The sequence below is a fragment of the Gadus chalcogrammus genome, chromosome 2 (genome assembly GCF_026213295.1).
Source record: "Gadus chalcogrammus isolate NIFS_2021 chromosome 2, NIFS_Gcha_1.0, whole genome shotgun sequence".
NCBI lineage: Eukaryota > Metazoa > Chordata > Actinopteri > Gadiformes > Gadidae > Gadus > Gadus chalcogrammus.
Genome location: NC_079413.1, coordinates 4,373,597 through 4,390,648, shown reverse-complemented (window position 1 = coordinate 4,390,648; position 17,052 = coordinate 4,373,597). Strand labels below are relative to the sequence as shown.

Sequence of the window (17,052 nt, the reverse complement as noted above, 5' to 3'; positions counted from 1 at the left end):
AGTGGGCCATAGGCTCAATTCCCGTTGGGTCACCTCATTCGGCAGTAGATATTCCTAACTGACATTTATTTAAAATAACATCTTTGAGCTAAGCACTTACTGCTCAGCTTAAATGTGCCAACACAAACATATATTTCAATAAAAGCTGCGGCAAACAGACATTTTGGAGCCCTGATTTAAAGGTATCTAGTGTTGAGTATCTAGTGTTGTCTAGTGTCTGCGTAAGTGGTGCATAACAACAGAACACTGCTTCACCGTACACCCTGGTTTCATCAGATAAACCCTGGGAACAGCGGGCAGGCCGCCCCGGGATGACCTGAGTCTCGCTGTACTGGTCTCATAACACAGAGGCAGAACAGAGATGTATTCTGGTCCTTATCTCTTAAGTGCTTTACATACAATTAGCCATATTTAGAGCGGAACTCTCCAGTAAAACAGGAAACCGGTGCAGTGGTCCCAGCCGAAAGCTAAACAAATATGACAAAGACAAAACTGTAGTCAATGACCTCGACCATGAATTGAATTAAGTTATGTCTGCATATCAAACACAAACTGAAAAGCTCATATAAACTTTCCACCACAAACTCTCGTCGACCTGCTGCGAATATTTTCACCTGCAGCCAAACATCTTGAAGCCCTGCAGCACTTTCATTTCAATATTACATCCTTCCCCACAAGCTCACTTGAAGACATAATCCTGTTTTAATCAGCTGGCAAAGTCAGCTATATTAATGCTTCATTAATTACCATTGAGTAAGCTGCTTTGCAGCATGTCACAGTTAAGGTATTTTTGATTTATTTTTTATTAAGAAATATGTTCTTAATACGTTGTTATTGTACTTTATGTTGTTAAGGACCCCCTTGCAAACGAGATGGGTTAATCTCAAGGGGTCATTCCTAATAAATAAATTTGAACAAATTTGTTAGTGCAGATTATGATTATGATTATGATAATATAATTATATTGATTAGCAAACTCTGACTGATGGACCCCCAATGATTATCCCATTCCTCGCCAGAGCCTCATGGGACAGAAGCGCAGCTGGATCTCATTCATTGCCTTATTTCATTTCCCAGGGGCCACGTCCTCAATATGTCACACTTGTTGGACGGAGACTGTTATGATTCACCTGCGCTGAGTTCCCTTCGTGGACTGACACATATCATCCGGGGTCTCTTCATCCACTTCACTCTCTCATTTCAGATGTGTCAATCAACAGGGCAGTCTCTACACCACTAGAGCCTATCTTGGCGGGTGTGACATGTCAAATGAACAGCTTTCGCTCTTAATAGAAATAATGTGTTTGATTTAATCTATCAACCTCTCTCAAACGTAATAACACGATGCGGAACCACTCACATGGCAGGGGAATAACGATGCTGTAAATGTGAAAGGGGAAAATTGGAACACAACGTTGTCGCTGACGTTGGTATTGCACTCAGAAAATGCATCAGGAAGGGTTACCGCGCGTTCATCACACACAGAACTACTCAAGAGACACATTAACACCCCTGGCGCATTCAGACTGGCAACACGCAACAGCACACGCCACGTTCAGCCAGTCCGTCGCAGATGCAAAATGGATGCAAAATGAGCCGCTCGCTGTTCTGCATTTTCCTTCTACCCCTTCTCGGGTAAGGGGCTTGGTTATACAGTATCATTTCACACTTATACATGAAGCATTTGGCCTCTTGTTTCCACTAGAATAACACGATTACTTCTGCAAAGCATCAGTAGACCTCAGCAACAGTTCACACATTTCAGGGCTTGCGACCTATTGGATTAGGGCTTCACACAAGTCATTACACGATTGCCATAATAAAATGCCAAAGGGGAAAATAGGTGGCAACGGCAGGAGCAGCATTTATCAAACGAGCACCAAAGGGAACTTATTGATTAATTGTTTGCCAGTTCATCAGAGCCAGAAATAATCAATGCCCTCCATGCCGGAGCAGGCTGTAGAAAGAGGTGCTTGATTACACATGATCACAGCCCCGTAATTAGAAAGCAGATGAAGGGGCATGGGCCTGCAGCTCCCCGCTGCCTTACGTAGGACGGCCTCATCAACTTAGAGAGGACCTTAGGCCAGATTACACGTTCCTATCGCCAGTCTTGTTTCACAACAGGATATTGATCAGGCCCAAACCAAAGGGTCCATGTTGCTAACCCTTGTATCCAAAATCATGAGCATCTAATGGAGAGACATGATCGTCATTAACGACGACGTCAACATTATTGATTTAGTAATCAGTTAGCTTAAAAGAATGAAGTTATCGGGTAGATGATTCATTGTGAGGCCATTTAATATTTAGTTATCGGCGACTTGAGTGTCGACGATAACCTGGTAATGAGTGCCACGCGTGCTGTTATGGAGTCGGCGTCACTCAGTTCTTCATTATTATATTTATTAGCAGCAACTCAATGAGAGGCTGCTACCCACACAAAGACGTATGAGCCTATTGTTTGTGGTTGACTACACTACTGACCAAGCATCGACAATATTTTCTGTTCGCTGGACACAATAATCAATCGAGGCCAATTCAGGTGGAAGATTCATGGATATTAAGTTATTCACAGCCCAAAAACATTTTTGACAGGCGGACAGGTTATGTTATGAAAGGTTTTTGATAATGCCTAACCCCTATGCTCATTAAATATTTCAAAGCTGTAGATGTTTCTGAATTCACAGCAAGTTGCTTTGAATAAACCCTTCTGCTAAATAGTAAACAGTGAAGACAGCATTACTTCACTTATCTATTTTGCGGCAGGCCTTATGTGCTCCATTAGAGTGCACTTACTGTCCAGTTTAATATATCGCCGGAATGTCAACGACTATCCATCTTTTAAAGTTTTCACAAGTTAGGTGTGGAAGGAAACCACTATGATTAAATTCTTCATGCAACCATAACCGTTGCAGAATTCAATGTCCTTTCCATCTGCAAAAGATTACCCGGTTCAAATAATATGCAACTACATTAGAACAGTGATTGGGCCAATCACTCATAATATGAGTAAGAGTCTGACTCTAAGTGGGAGAACTTTGATGAAATTCTGCCGACTTACATTTAAAAACTCTGAGTCTTATTACATCACACAACAATTGCATAATGTACTGTATCTGGTTGTGTTATGTGCTTAACATATTATGTTAAGCACATTACGCATTACAATTTTGATAGCGTTAAAGCAGTGGGTCATAAGTGCATTTGAAAGTTAACAGTTATCTGACAAACAGATTTTTTTCTAAACGACAAGGGTATCACACCATACATTTATGAGTATCATTTAATGAAAGTAATAGATATTTAAGGTTTATAGGAATTTTCCATGTAAATGGATGCTATCGTCCGATCCAAATTGTGTTTTTGTTTGTGTTTGTATCCAAACACCTGTTTGTTTCAGACTACCGGCCCCCCTCCCCCATGACTGGTTTTGATGCCCAAGTGCCCGCGGTCTGCTTGTAGTACTGCTGCAGCAAGACTCCTTCCCTCTAACTACTGGTCGATGTATCAGACGTTACCCCAACGCTCTGGATAAAACCGTCTACTGAAGTACATATAAACAAAAACAACACGTCTCCATTCCTTTACCTTCGTTCGGTAGCTTCCTCCGACACAACATCTCCAGCTAACACTGACGCCAGCCATAGAACGAGCAGGCTGTCTCATTAACCGCGGCTGTGCGAAGGCGTGCGCTGACCTGCGGCACGGTGCCACCGCCGGCACCATCTGTTATCCCTGGCAGCACCACCTCCAACCCCAGGAGGAAGGGGACCCCCCGCCTGGGCGCCGTCTGCCTGGCTGTGATGCACCTCCACCTTGGGTTCGGCGAAGCGTTTAGGCTGAGTGCCCACCGTCACAGGGGCCCAGGAACGCCGTGACAAAATGGTGGGCGGATCCGTGCTCCGTTGAAGCACGGATCTTTGTGTTCCTTGTTCAAACACGATATTTACAGCCCCTGTTGAAGTAAACGTCTCCAGGAAGCACTGAGGAGTATTTGCTGGGGTTTCTAACGTTTTTATCCAAATATGGTTGATGGCTTATTAGAGAACATGGACAGCTGTAATTGGGAATATATGGGAGGAGATTGAATAAAGTCAACTGAATAAACATTTAACATCCAAAAACGAATTGTATTTGTAGGAATATGCCAATAATTTCAGGAATATATTGACTTAAATAGCTGGTGGAAAGTCTTTCAACATTTAAAAAATATAATACTCGGTAGTGACTATTTGATAGATATTAAGGTTATAGGAATGAATGATATTCTGAAGGACCAACACAATCCTATTTAGGGGGTTCATATGTCTTGTAAACAGCTTTTCCGAAACGTAGAATACTTTTAGTATAGTTTTTTCTATCTCCTTGTTTGAGTCAGAAAATGGCCGGCAAAAACGTTCACACGGTGCATATAGCCTAGTAGGATGGAAACCTGTTGAGACCCAGCCTCCCCAAACAGCCTCCCCTCAAAGCCTCTCCTCTCTGCCTCCCCTCACACCCTTACAGCCTTCCCCAACAGCCTCGCCTTAGAGCCTCCCCTCTCAGCCTCTCCATGCTGCGCTCACCTTTCATTCCACTGGTCTTTTGATCGCGCGCGTCACAGCAGCGCAGCCACGAGACGCACGCGATCTCCTGTTTGCATTTGAACTCGCGCGGTCGGCATGGTCTTTGGTCGCTTCATCGATGTCCATTGATGGAACACAGTAACAGTCTAAGGTTTTGGTGCTAAAAGTGGAAAAACCCGCACCGAAGTTCAACTTGTGCATACGGATGCTTTTTGGCGACGATGCGTTGCTCTTTCAGATTCGTGTTTCTTCTCCGTGTCAGACGCGTCTTACCGAATTAGCGCTTCGTCGTGTGAGAGGTAAGCATCAACTGGTCTCTTCACATAGTACGTAATTTTCAACCTAAATCAAGAACATTCCTTGGATTAACTGTTGTGCAGATTCCGACATGTGCTGTCATGCAACTTTTACTTGATCAAATGCGTAATAACTTCATCCAGTCACCGTAGTATTGAGCGTAACCTACACTCACTTTTCCTGATGTCTCAGTTAGAGATCGCCTGACGTCGACTCGTGAAGAACGGGCGATTTTATCTTTAGGAGTCAAACAATTGGCATTATCATCTCCATATAGGTTTATTTGCGATGCAAAAATATTGACCAAAGCAAACAATTGCATTCCTTGTGACATGACCTGCAGTGATTCTGTCATGTGCGTGATAGACCAGAACAGTCTGAGCACATCCTCTTTTTTCATGTTAGGGTGCCTTTGCTCCTCCGTTGTGCTGATCTTTGTCCAAAATAGCCTTAATTATTTATTCAACTCTTTAAGGAAGGCGATAATAAAGTCTTATTGTTACAATATTGTTCTGGTGGACATTCGATTTTCTAACCAAGCGTTGCCAAATTAAATCGTATGGGAGAGAGATAATGAAACTTGTTGCATATAAAGCAATATAATATACGACTTAATGCTAAAGGGAAAGAATAAGGGTTCATCAAATCGTATAACACCTCTTAATGGAGTTTTTGTAGACTGGTGAGATCAACTTTTTACAAAGCACAGTATACAGATACCCTGAAGATAATATTGATTCTGACGGTTACAAAGGTTGCACTATGTTTGTTTTTAGCAATCCCCGTTTTTCAGCGATGGCAAGGTGCATTCGTAATGTAGACCTAAAGCGCCCCACACACACTCAGTCAATAAATACCTATTGAAAAGCATTCAACTAAGACAGACCTTCAGACCACTCACAACACAAATGTAGGATCCAACCGTTTCAGTAAGGCTGCTTTCCTCACCTTGCTGTCACGGATGGAATGACAAAGTGGCTTAATAAAACCTCTCTTGATATTAGCCTGGTAGGCTGCCCCTGTCTGGTTCTCGGGAGGGAAGACAGTGATTTTCCTCATTCAATTACTTAGTCCTGCTTAATTTACATCCCTGCCCAACCCCTAATAAACGTGTGGGGGCCGGGTTGGGTTTGGTTGTTTATATTAATTATTCCCCCCACTCCCCCTCCCCCCTTCGCCCACAGGAGGGTGTGTGAGTGATTACCAGCGGATGGGATCCAGGGGAGAGATTTCCCTTGGTAGCCAGGCTGTATCATGAAACTGGCCACGTATTCAGTGTGAATAATAAAACCTGTTTGCTTGTTCAGAACCACAATAATTCAGCCTTCGAGGGAAAGGCCTATTGTTGAGTTATTTTATAACCTGAGAGGTCAGTTACGAGTGCCTCATGTTTTTTTTCCTATTACAGCAGTCAAATATTAAAACAGATGTATAGACCAAGGTAATCGATAAATGTTAAGACTGACTGCACAGAAATGACTCCAATGCAAAAGGTAAATTTGTATTGCAAAGATTCATTACATAGAGGTCCACCAATTGGACAACCCTGACGTTAATGCGTCAGTAACATCTCCATGGAGAGGGGAGAGGCAAATAGAACCGAGGCTCGATCGATGTGGACCATTCGTTTGTCGCTCCTTAATAGGAACCTTATCACCGCTACTTTGAGAAGGACTACAGAGCCGCCTCCTCAATATAGTACATCGATATACATTATGAATCCATATATTCCATGATTGCAGGTGGAATGCCTTAGTCCCTGCCAAACGGTTTCCCAAGACAGCGACAGCGAGCCGCCGGTGAACCATGGAGCCCTGGATCTTCCCCTCGTCGGCCCTCAACCTGACGGAGCCCCTGATGTACGAGAGCTTCGTGCAGGCCAACGACTCGGAGGGCCACGGCAACTACACCGACCCCAGCTTCGACCGCACCAGCACGGTGGTCCTCACCTGCCTGTACTTCCTGGTGTGCACGGTCGGCCTCTGCGGCAACGCGCTGGTGATCTACGTCATCCTGCGCTACGCCAAGATGAAGACCGTCACCAACATCTACATCCTCAACCTGGCCGTGGCCGACGTCCTCTTCATGCTGGGCCTGCCCTTCATCGCCATCCAGCTGGCGCTGGTGCACTGGCCCTTCGGCCCCGTGCTGTGCCGCGTGGTGATGACGCTGGACTCCCTGAACCAGTTCACCTCCATCTTCTGCCTGATGGTGATGAGCATCGACCGCTACCTGGCCGTGGTGCACCCCATCCGCTCCACCAAGTGGCGCAAGCCCCGCATGGCCAAGACCATCAACCTGACGGTGTGGGGCGTGTCCCTGCTGGTCAACCTGCCCATCGTCATCTACAGCGGCCTGATCACCAAGCACGACGACTGCTTCTGCACCATCGTGTGGCCCGAGCCCCAGGAGGCCTACTACACGGCCTTCATGTTCTACACCTTCATCCTGGGCTTCTTCCTGCCCCTGATGGTCATCTGCATGTGCTACCTGCTCATCATCGTCAAGCTCAAGTCCTCGGGCCTCCGGGTGGGCTCCACCAAGAGGAAGCGCTCCGAGCGGAAGGTGACGCGCATGGTGTCCATCGTGGTGGCCGTGTTCGTCTTCTGCTGGCTGCCGTTCTACGTGTTCAACGTCACCTCGGTGACGGGCACCATCAGCACCACGCCGGTGCTTCGGAGCACCTTCGCCTTCGTGGTGGTGCTGGGCTACGCCAACAGCTGCGCCAACCCCATCCTGTACGCCTTCCTGTCGGAGAACTTCAAGAAGAGCTTCCAGAACGTGCTGTGTCTGAAGAAGGTGGGCGGGCTGGACGAGATCGACCGCAGCGACAGCCGGCAGGACAAGTCGCGCATCATGAACGAGCCCACGGAGACCCAGAGCACGCTGCTCAACGGGGACCTGCAGACCAGCATCTGAGGAGGCCGCCGCCACCGCCATCGCCGCAGGGGGGGGGAAGGCGGTAGCAGTAGCAGTAGAATTAGCAACCGCGTACGTCACAAACAAATTGAATTGGGAACGGGAACCGCCCGGTTTGCATGTGTTGCACAGAGTCGCAGTTTGCGTGTTGATCGGCACAGGCGTGCGCACGGCCTCACAACACTACAGAGGATCTGGTGCTGGCCCAACAACAGAGAGAAACAAGGGTGGCAGGCATGCAGGGGGGGGGGGGGGGTAGAAGAGAAACATGGCACATTATCAAAGTCACATGGTCAGTCTGATTGAACATCAAATATGCCTACCAGAACACATGTATCTTTCGTCCCCCCCTGCACTGCAAACACATTTCATTGAACCGCGAAAGCCTCACACCCACAAATGTGTTTGTTCAACGTGTTTCTGCTGTGATCGTGCAGATTGCGTTATCGATAAAGAGTGCGGCCGACGGGTGAAAGTGCACTAACTCAGATGGTCAACAGGTCCCTGCGAGATATGGATTTTCCAACATGTGCCCATTTTGACTTCCCTTTAATGGAATAAGGATATGTGTTTACCCTTTCAGTTGGGTCTGTGTGTGTGTGTGTGTGTGTGTGTGTGTGTGTGTGTGTGTGTGTGTGTGTGTGTGTGTGTGTGTGTGTGTGTGTGTGTGTGGGGGGGGGATAAGGACTTTTACATACAGTATAACCCTCCCCCCCTCCCCGCCCTTCCTTTGTACGGCTGAGCGATGACCAACCAGGAAGATATTGGTTTTGTGTAAATTCTCCTTTCTAGCATGTTGCTTCACAGGCCCGACGCAGTGCAGGGATTGGCTGGTGGGCGTATGAGAATCATCAATCAGTGGTTTGATGGCACACAACCGGAGGGAACAATTACACGGTCAACAAGTCCTGCGCTGTTGGGGTAATGCCGTCTGGCCGGAATGAATTTAGGTGGCATCGCATTAGGATGTGTTACCTGGAGCTATAAACAACAGGTTCAATGATAGGGATTTCTCTTTGGGGGGTAGGATTTTTCTTCTGTGAGTGATTTATGTTCCTGCATTTCTGTGGTGTCTTACATATTGTATATATGTATAGATATAAAGAATGATGGAAACTGTATATTATTATACTATAGGATTATATGTTTCCAGGTGACTCTTTTCATCTTGTAAGAGGATTACGTACTCTTCAGTGATGGTAATAGATTGGAATTAGCTTGTCTATCAACTAACCAACTGCTGCTACAGTGTAAAAAGTGTTGCTATTACATTTTAGTGTATGACACTCGGCTTGTCAATATCCGCTTCTTGGTGGGTGATCGTTCGTTAAACCACTTATGTTGCTGCTTGAAATTCAGCGGTGGGCTTTATTACCATCTGTGACTACTATTTTTAGATCTGTGTCTCTTATAGAAACAAGAGACACTGCAAGTGTGTCGGTGCGGTGATTCTACGTGTTATTCCTAGAAAAAAACGAATACAAAATACTTAAAAAAAAAACAACAATCCAGTTGTTGCAGATGCTCTACCACACATTTGGTTTGTCCGACAACAAGAGCACAGGTAGGTATTATAATAAAACCTTTTACTTTAGAGTGATCTAGATGTTACAAGTGAGAGCAGAAGTTTGATGCCGACTGATGTACCTCTCCCTGAGTGTTTTGGCTGATGGCTGGCTTTTATCCTGTATGCCTTGATTACTCAATGCACCACAGGTGTGCAGCCCCACCCAGCCCCACCCAGGCCCCGTCACTCTGACCCTCCCCAGGTGAGACTGCTTGACCGGCCTTCAGCCACCAACTCCACACCAGTGTTTTGACAAACGGTTTTGACCTTGGAATTCACATGAGCTGATGGTGACCCTAAGTCTCAGTTCCAGACCTGTATGTATGTACAACATGTACGTATGTATGTATGAATGTACAGTATGTGTATGTGTGTGTGTGTGTGATTGAGTGGAAACCAAAGGCCAGGTCTTGGGGTTGAGGTAGGTGGGAGGTGCCCCTGCTTTATGAAATTTGAGAAGGGCTAGAACACAGACCCTGGACTGGTCTGTTGTTCCTTCTAACCGTCGACCATGGTTTTACTGACAAACTTTGTCATCATTCTCAGATATATATTGCAGGCTATGTCGTCAACAGTTAGTTGTTACAACCTCTGTCTATTTGCTATCAAAAACGTGTGTTTATTTAAGATTCAAGCCAGTGGGTACACTCATATCCAGCAGAGGATCAATTCTGAGTCACTTCATGAATACGTATATATATATATATATATATATATATATATATATATATATATATATATATATATATAGAGTAAATCTAGTTATTTGAAATGTTGCTTTTGAATGTAGATTGCACGTGCAAGTCACTGTGGAGAAATATAAACGAATAATTTGATATTCCAATAAATGGGCACAAAAGTGTACTGATTGTGACGTGCATGGTGTGTGCTGCTTGGGCAATTATTTTGGACATTTGTAGATACATTATTTTGTATTATTACCAATGGATTGTCTGAGTCAAATTCTGTATGTACTATGTTTTGATTTGGATTTCACACAGCTGTACCTAAATAAACCATTACAATACCCGTCCTTATCGAATGTAGGCTAACACCCTTCAACGAGAGACACAAAATAGGCTACACTACACAAACTAGTGGTTTGAATTATTAAAATATAGTTTTACCCCATGACAAAAATGATTGAGAAGCGAGCATTGGAAAGGTAGGGCATGTTATTATGGAACATATTTCTAAGTTCGTTGAATCTAACTAAATGCAAAGTTGTTGCAACGTGCACCGTTTAACCACAATGTCCACTATAGGGCCTAGCCTACTACTGTTCCGACCTAGTTATTGAGTGCTGATACCTAGAGTATAACAGCACTGGAACTTTTAACTACACATGTAAAACTGCGGTTTACAGTAAATTACTGCAGGGTAATAACCGATAATTAGCCTTCATTAATAATTGATAATAATAAACTTTTCGGAATTACACATGCCACCAGATCATATTTCACTGGTTGCACAATAAAATGAAACAGAGACAAATGCACGTCATACTATGCAGCAGACCCGCGGTAGTTAGACCTACACAAAGTAGAAGCTGGAGAGCAGGAAGAAGTGTGTTGCTTGGCAACAGTCCATACCCGGCTTAGTCGCTGTTTGAACTGTTTGTGTTGGTGGTACTAAATTAACGATTAAATAAACAAATCATAATTGGTTGCGGCTTATTAACTCTAACCAACTACTAATACGGTGCTTGTAGAACCGTTGCATAAAAGTAATGACGCAGTCGAGGTCGAGTTGCACTGGGTCAGCATCGTCTCTGTGATTATCTTCGTTGCTCGAACCTACAGACCAGAGCTATTTAGAGAGCCATTTCTTCTCGGTAAATGGTTCTGCTACGGACTAATCGCAGCCGTGCTGATATTCAGTAGCCTACAACACTCCCTCTGGTGTGATATTCTACTTGGCGGAGTCAACATGTGCTGCTGGGTTTCGACACCTCCTTCGTCCACTTCTGACGCCAAAAAAACAAAAATCACAAGTTCAAATTACATTTTTCTCAGACCATAGTCCTTGTACGGGGTTATTCACAAATACATAATATCCTCAACCTTCCCTATGTAGATGAATCAAGAGATTCTATAGCTTATTTCTCCAAAATACGTATGATGCTTAAAAGCCTACGTTGGTAACGCTTTGTCCCTTCCAATAAGTACAATTATTTATATTCAGTGACACAGAAAACGAAAGCAGTTTACCCATCAGTAATACATAGTTTACCCTCAAGGTGGCGCCAAATACAAAGTCATAAAAAGGTATGAAACGCAGCAGAACGAGGGTACCCTAGCTCTACAGAACTGACCCGGGATCAGGTGAGCTAGAGCTGCCCTAGCTCTCCACAGAACAGACACTGGATCAGGTGAGCTAGAGCTGCCCTAGCTCTCCACAGAACAGACACTGGATCAGGTGAGCTAGAGCTGCCCTAGATCTACAGAAATGACCGGGATAAGTTGAGCTAGTTCTCCCCTCAACTTAGTATGCAGTATGGACTTTAAGGCCCACAGCTTAAAAAAAACATTGATCAGTCAAGACGTTTTTTTTAAACTGGCAATCCTTATATTTGAACTATTTATCATTTCCAAATTAAGCGCATAACAAATTGCAGAAATGGAATACATTAAGTTGTGAAACCGTCGTTTCGCCAGCAATTACGATAAAGGCCACGGACAAATAAAACACAACAAATACATTGCAGTTTTGTTCTGAGTTTAATCACTGAAACGGACAATGAAGCTATTTCTCTTCCTTTTTCGTTTCAGCCGCATCCCTGAATGTCCATTGTGCGGCATGATCTGTGCCGTGATACATCAACACTTTGGTGCAACCATTTAGCAAGTCCGTGATCACACTCCTCCGTCCTTTTGGCTCAGGGTTTGAGGTTCTGCAGCACACCAAAGATATGCACTTTGTTGTTTTAATTACAGAGCAGCAAAACAACCCGGGTGGGCTGTGGCAATAATGTGATATTACTTTGTGATGGAGGGGGGGCTCCTTTTATATGCAAGTGATTTTTTTCGTCCTTTTTTTCTTTTTCTTTTGTACACAATCCGTGAATATTTCAACATGAAAACACCAAAACAGCCTGGCGTATGTGCATCACCTCAAAAACAATCGGACTCCAAAGACAGCGTATTGATTGAGTAGAGGGCCAGGTTTACTGCACTGCGGAGGCGGAGACAAACACCACATAACCACACCGCCAGCCTCACGGTTGCCATGGAGAAGGGACCACTGATACATCAGAGTCGGGCGTGTGGCCTGAGTGGTGGTGCCTATGTACGTGCAATTAGTTTTTTGCCCTTTTGAATACATCCCCCTCCCTCCTTTATACAGTACAGGAATCACGGTAACCGAGCCTCAAGACAGAACCGACCCGAGGGACCGCAGGCCTCCGGCATCACCGCGGGGAGGCCGTTGAGGCGCTTGCAGGCCCCTTCCCCCGTCACATGCGGTGTTGAAAGGGCCTTTTTTTTTGTTTTGGTGCGCAACAGCGATCGCTGCTGATCCAATAATGAGGACCACAGCATTCTCGAAAATACAAGGAGTCCCAAACCGAGGACAATGCATACAGTATCTTCACACCAGAATGCCCCCCGCACAGCTAACACATAACATACAATTAATCAACAGCTAACGTGAGCCAATTTCATCACCGTCGTCGTCATCATCATACCAACTATTCCACATGAAAAGTATACGCCCCCATTTTTTTTCATCTTCAGTACCAGGACAGCAAAGGGACACTGCAAAAAAAAAAAATTAGAAAAAATAAAAATGAATATATTCACCGAAAGGAACAGTAAACAAAAACTCAAAATTCAATGAGTTGCTTATAAAAAGGGTATATTTCCTGCCCTCAACCAGAGTGAAAAACAGAACAAATAAAAAAAAACAGAACAAGTGAGTATTAGGTATGCTTGCGTCCAAGTCCGTTTGGTTTCCATGGCAGCACTGCACCAGCAACTGGTATCTCTTAGATCCCACATAATTTCATTTCTCTTCAAAAATAGATATTTACTAAATTCATACAGTATTGGATAACTAAATTCACAAATGATACGAATCATAACCATACCTTTAAAACTGTTCTCACAAAACAGTTGATAATACCTTGATTTTGTGTAGTTTTACGATCGTTTTTTTTGTTAACATTTTTTTTTTCTTTTGCATTCAAGTTCCATATGCATACGACAAAACAGTTTTTTTTTTTGTAATCCACCGTGACTGACTCAGTTAAATGCTTGGTCTGTTGAAACAAGAGCACCATGGGAGAGAAATGAGAGGGAAAGAAAAAAACAGTTAGAATACAACACTGTAATAAATCGGTCCTCATGTCCTCATGTGCCCCGATCCGCGTGGCTGACCTCTGACCTGCTTCCACCCCACCCCTGCAGCAGAGGGAGGGGGGAGTGAGGGTGAAAGAGGGAGGGGGGAAACAGACTACCATCAACCCTTCCTCTACGTCCTATCCCTCATCCTCCCCGCTCGCATTCGTCAAGTAGCTGGCGTGAAGAAGCTCAGTGCGTTGTTTTTTTTTGTGTATAGTTTTTTTTTTGTGTTTGTTTGTGGAGAGGTTGCATGATTTCAGAAGTCTTCGATCTTTAATTGTATTTTTTTTTCTCGTCGACCCTCACTCTCGGGTGATCCGGCCGGCGCGGGAGAGTGGAGAGCGCTTCAGGTAGGTTTGTGTGTTTCCGGGTCGTCTGTCCGTCTGTCCTCTCTTTGCCCCCCCACCCCACCCCCTCCCGTCGGCCCGGGATTCAGCAGCCATAAAGAGACGTCGTGTTCTCCACGCTGGGCAGCGTGATCCCGCGTTAAGGCTTACTCGTACTCCAGGAACTGCTTGTGGTAGAACAACAAATACCTGCGGACCCAAGAAAGAAAGAAAACAGACCCTTAATACACAGAGAGGAAAGTCACGTTACCGTGGTTCCTCTAACGCCCCGTGTGGTGCGCCTCTCTACCCTTCGCTGTCCAGGACATCCTTGATGGTTGCCTTGGTGATGATGGCGTCGTCACATTTGAACCACTGGTCCTTGTGTTGGCGGATGAAGCTCGTGTAGTGTCCGCTCTCTAGCGTCCCCTGGTGGTTGACCACCGCAAACAAGGCATACCTGTCCGGCACCACACACACAGAGAGGAGGCATACGTCAGTCACCTAGTTGGGGAAGCGCTACTGGAATTCTATCAAGACAATTATAAAGAACTTTGGGTTTTGGCCTCTTCGGCCGTGGCCCCAAATAGCCAGAGCCATATATGGGCACGCATTATCAATGTTATTCGCAAGAAACTTCCTGGCAAACGTTCTGGAAAATGAAAGCTGTTCTAAACACCGTGAATTAATACAAAACCTGACATTCTTGTCGATGGGATTAAATGGAGTGTTCCCGAGAAGACGCAGCTGGGTGCATCCGTTACGCGATGTGGTGGAGCCAAGTTGACTTACTGAACCCCAATGAACGACAATTGATTGTTGTTCCAATGAGAATGGTATTATTGCCCATGAGGATGCAGATCGTCCTGGGGTTGTACTTACTTATTGTCGTTGTTTAATACATCAACAGTTTGTTGGTACTGGCCGTTCATTCTGCTCTCTTTACTGCAGGGGACAGAGAGAGGGAGAGAGAAAAAGATGAACAAATAAGAAAAACACAAGACAATTCTGCTGATGCACGTCAGTACTCCATGTCTCCACTAGGGGGCAGGAGTGTCTGTACAGGAGCTCTGACTGTCCAATGATGGGGAGCCAGTATGCAGCTGGATAAAAGGCTCCACCACCACCACCAGAGGGGTGGGGCACTACCACCCCCACCGCTGCTGCTGCTGCTGCTGCATGCTCGACTGGCAGGGGGGAAAACGTGGCGCGGACTACACTGGGCTAATGACTGGCACGGAGGGGGGTCGGGGTTCATTTGCATATCCCTTCACCTCCCTTCTGAGTCCATGATTGAAAAAAAGGGAATCTATATCTTTATCCATAAACCCAGATCCAATGATGGGGAAAATAAATGAATGAATTGATTGAATAAAAAAACGGGTTCAGAATGGTATAACGTTCAGAGTGATTCAAACATTTTCATGAGCTCATTGGGTTGGCGATGAGACCCAGTGAAAAGTCCCTTCAGTATGAGGGACAGCGCTGGACTAGTGGTGAATGTTCCTGCATTGGAGATCAGAAAGGGGGGGTGGCTCACCTGGAGGCCATGAAGGGTGTCATGTCCAGCTCCAGCGGGAAGGACACGTACGTGGTGATTTTCCTCCGCAGTTTGGCCGAGTGCTCGAACCTCTGTCGATGGGGAGAGGAGGGGGGGAGGGGGGGGGGGGGGGGAGAGGAGGGGGAAGGGATGGTGGCCAGAGGAGGAATCGAAGAGGGAAAGGACAAAGAGGGAGAGAGCAGACGGAAGAGAATGAGGATGGGAGAGGATAAAGAAAAACGGGAGATGTGTTTATGACCAACAGGGAATGCTTTAAACCTCAGTCATTGCTTATGAAATACAGGGAAGAGACCGAATGCATTTATGACGCAGGGAGGGAATGGTGAACGGGCTTTGATAAATGGAACAAGAACCCTCTTTGGTGTGCGTGTTGCATGGTTTTGCACACGTCTGCTGTTTGTATTAAACTGAATGCTTGGCATTTTGCGGCATCACAATCAATGTACACCATAACGTTTGAGTAGTTGCTTTAGAAAAGCCTTGCAACAAAACAACACAGTTGAATCATATTCTCTTCCTTTCTAAAACAAATTTTAAATCTGAGAAACTTCACCCCAAAACTTTTAGCTTGCTCTCTCCGATTTGTACATTTTGCCTTTGGCTCTTGAAGGATGAGTGCAGAATAGAAAGCTGAATACATTATGTCTTCAATGAGGTCCTCTGGGATGGTAGTGTCAAAATGGATAAACCAGAAGCCGTAGCTAGGGCCAGTAGCACTAGACTCTGCACCACATGTCCATCACACATGGCTGTTATTCACCATCATGCTCAATACCAGCTATTCAAGATTATAAACCACATCATTTACCAGCGCGTTTCATCAGGAATCATTTAACCCCCCCCCCCCCCCAAAATCTATCCTCTGAATTTGATGCATCATGTTGAGGACATTTTGATTGTACTTCTATGTAAACAAAGTTCTGTCCATCCTAGGAACCATACTCATTCTATCATACGTTCACATAAGGGGGCAGCCATGAAACCCCATAATCCTGTGTCCCCAGTGCCGTGGAAGACATTGCGGCGGGAGGCGATGCGTGGCATCATGCAAACACGGGCTGACTCACTTTCAGATGAAAACACGCCACAATGGGGAGCTTCTTCATCGTCAGCTGTTTGGTGGACTCCTGGTAGCTATGGCAACCACCGCATTTGATTTTGGCACTGCTTCCGAGATGCTCGGGCCGCGTAAACCTGCGTGACGAGGAGCAGAATTGAGATGGATCCAGGGTGAGGGTCCGTCCGTCCGTGTGCGTGTGGGGGAGGGAGGGAGGACGTGCGAGAACAACATACAGAGAGCACACATAACAGACAGAGCGACGGAGAGACAATGTGACACAGGCACGGAGGTTTCATTTCATCAGTGCTCTGGGAAACCATTGAGGCAGATGGGTCGTCGTCGGCAACGCATAAGGTCGTTCCCGCTCAATCAAACACGGCCAGTGCCCCACCGCCATCACCACCGCTGTCATGA

The 17,052-nt window shown here is 45.5% G+C and overlaps 2 protein-coding genes across 5 annotated transcripts in view; one reads left to right on the top strand and one right to left on the bottom strand.

The window, feature by feature from the left end:
* Positions 1 to 4,596: 4,596 nt before the first annotated feature.
* Positions 4,597 to 10,726, top strand: LOC130369967 (somatostatin receptor type 2-like). The gene is made up of 2 exons (XM_056575600.1): positions 4,597 to 4,867; positions 6,608 to 10,726. The coding sequence occupies exon 2, from the start codon at positions 6,672 to 6,674 to the stop codon at positions 7,782 to 7,784; it is 1,113 nt and encodes a 370-aa protein (XP_056431575.1). The 5' UTR covers positions 4,597 to 4,867; positions 6,608 to 6,671; the 3' UTR covers positions 7,785 to 10,726.
* A 1,052-nt stretch (positions 10,727 to 11,778) lies between these two features.
* LOC130369901 (ubiquitin carboxyl-terminal hydrolase 22) overlaps positions 11,779 to 17,052 on the bottom strand; it is a 31,547-nt gene continuing 26,273 nt past the window's right edge. For 3 of the 4 annotated variants that reach the window (XM_056575507.1, XM_056575523.1, XM_056575532.1), the window contains 5 exons: positions 16,646 to 16,772; positions 15,558 to 15,649; positions 14,900 to 14,962; positions 14,328 to 14,477; positions 11,780 to 14,227 (listed from right to left, as the gene is read on the bottom strand). In XM_056575507.1, the coding sequence (XP_056431482.1) occupies positions 14,185 to 14,227; positions 14,328 to 14,477; positions 14,900 to 14,962; positions 15,558 to 15,649; positions 16,646 to 16,772 (475 nt within the window). In that variant the 3' untranslated portion in view covers positions 11,780 to 14,184. Of the gene's footprint in view, positions 14,228 to 14,327; positions 14,478 to 14,899; positions 14,963 to 15,557; positions 15,650 to 16,645; positions 16,773 to 17,052 lie in introns of all 4 variants that reach the window. The other variant, XM_056575515.1, reaches the window with a different exon arrangement.

Bases quoted from the DNA above. Each gene is read 5' to 3' on its own strand.
- LOC130369967 (XM_056575600.1), top strand. From the start codon at position 6,672: ATGGAGCCCTGGATCTTCCCCTCGTCGGCCCTCAACCTGACGGAGCCC.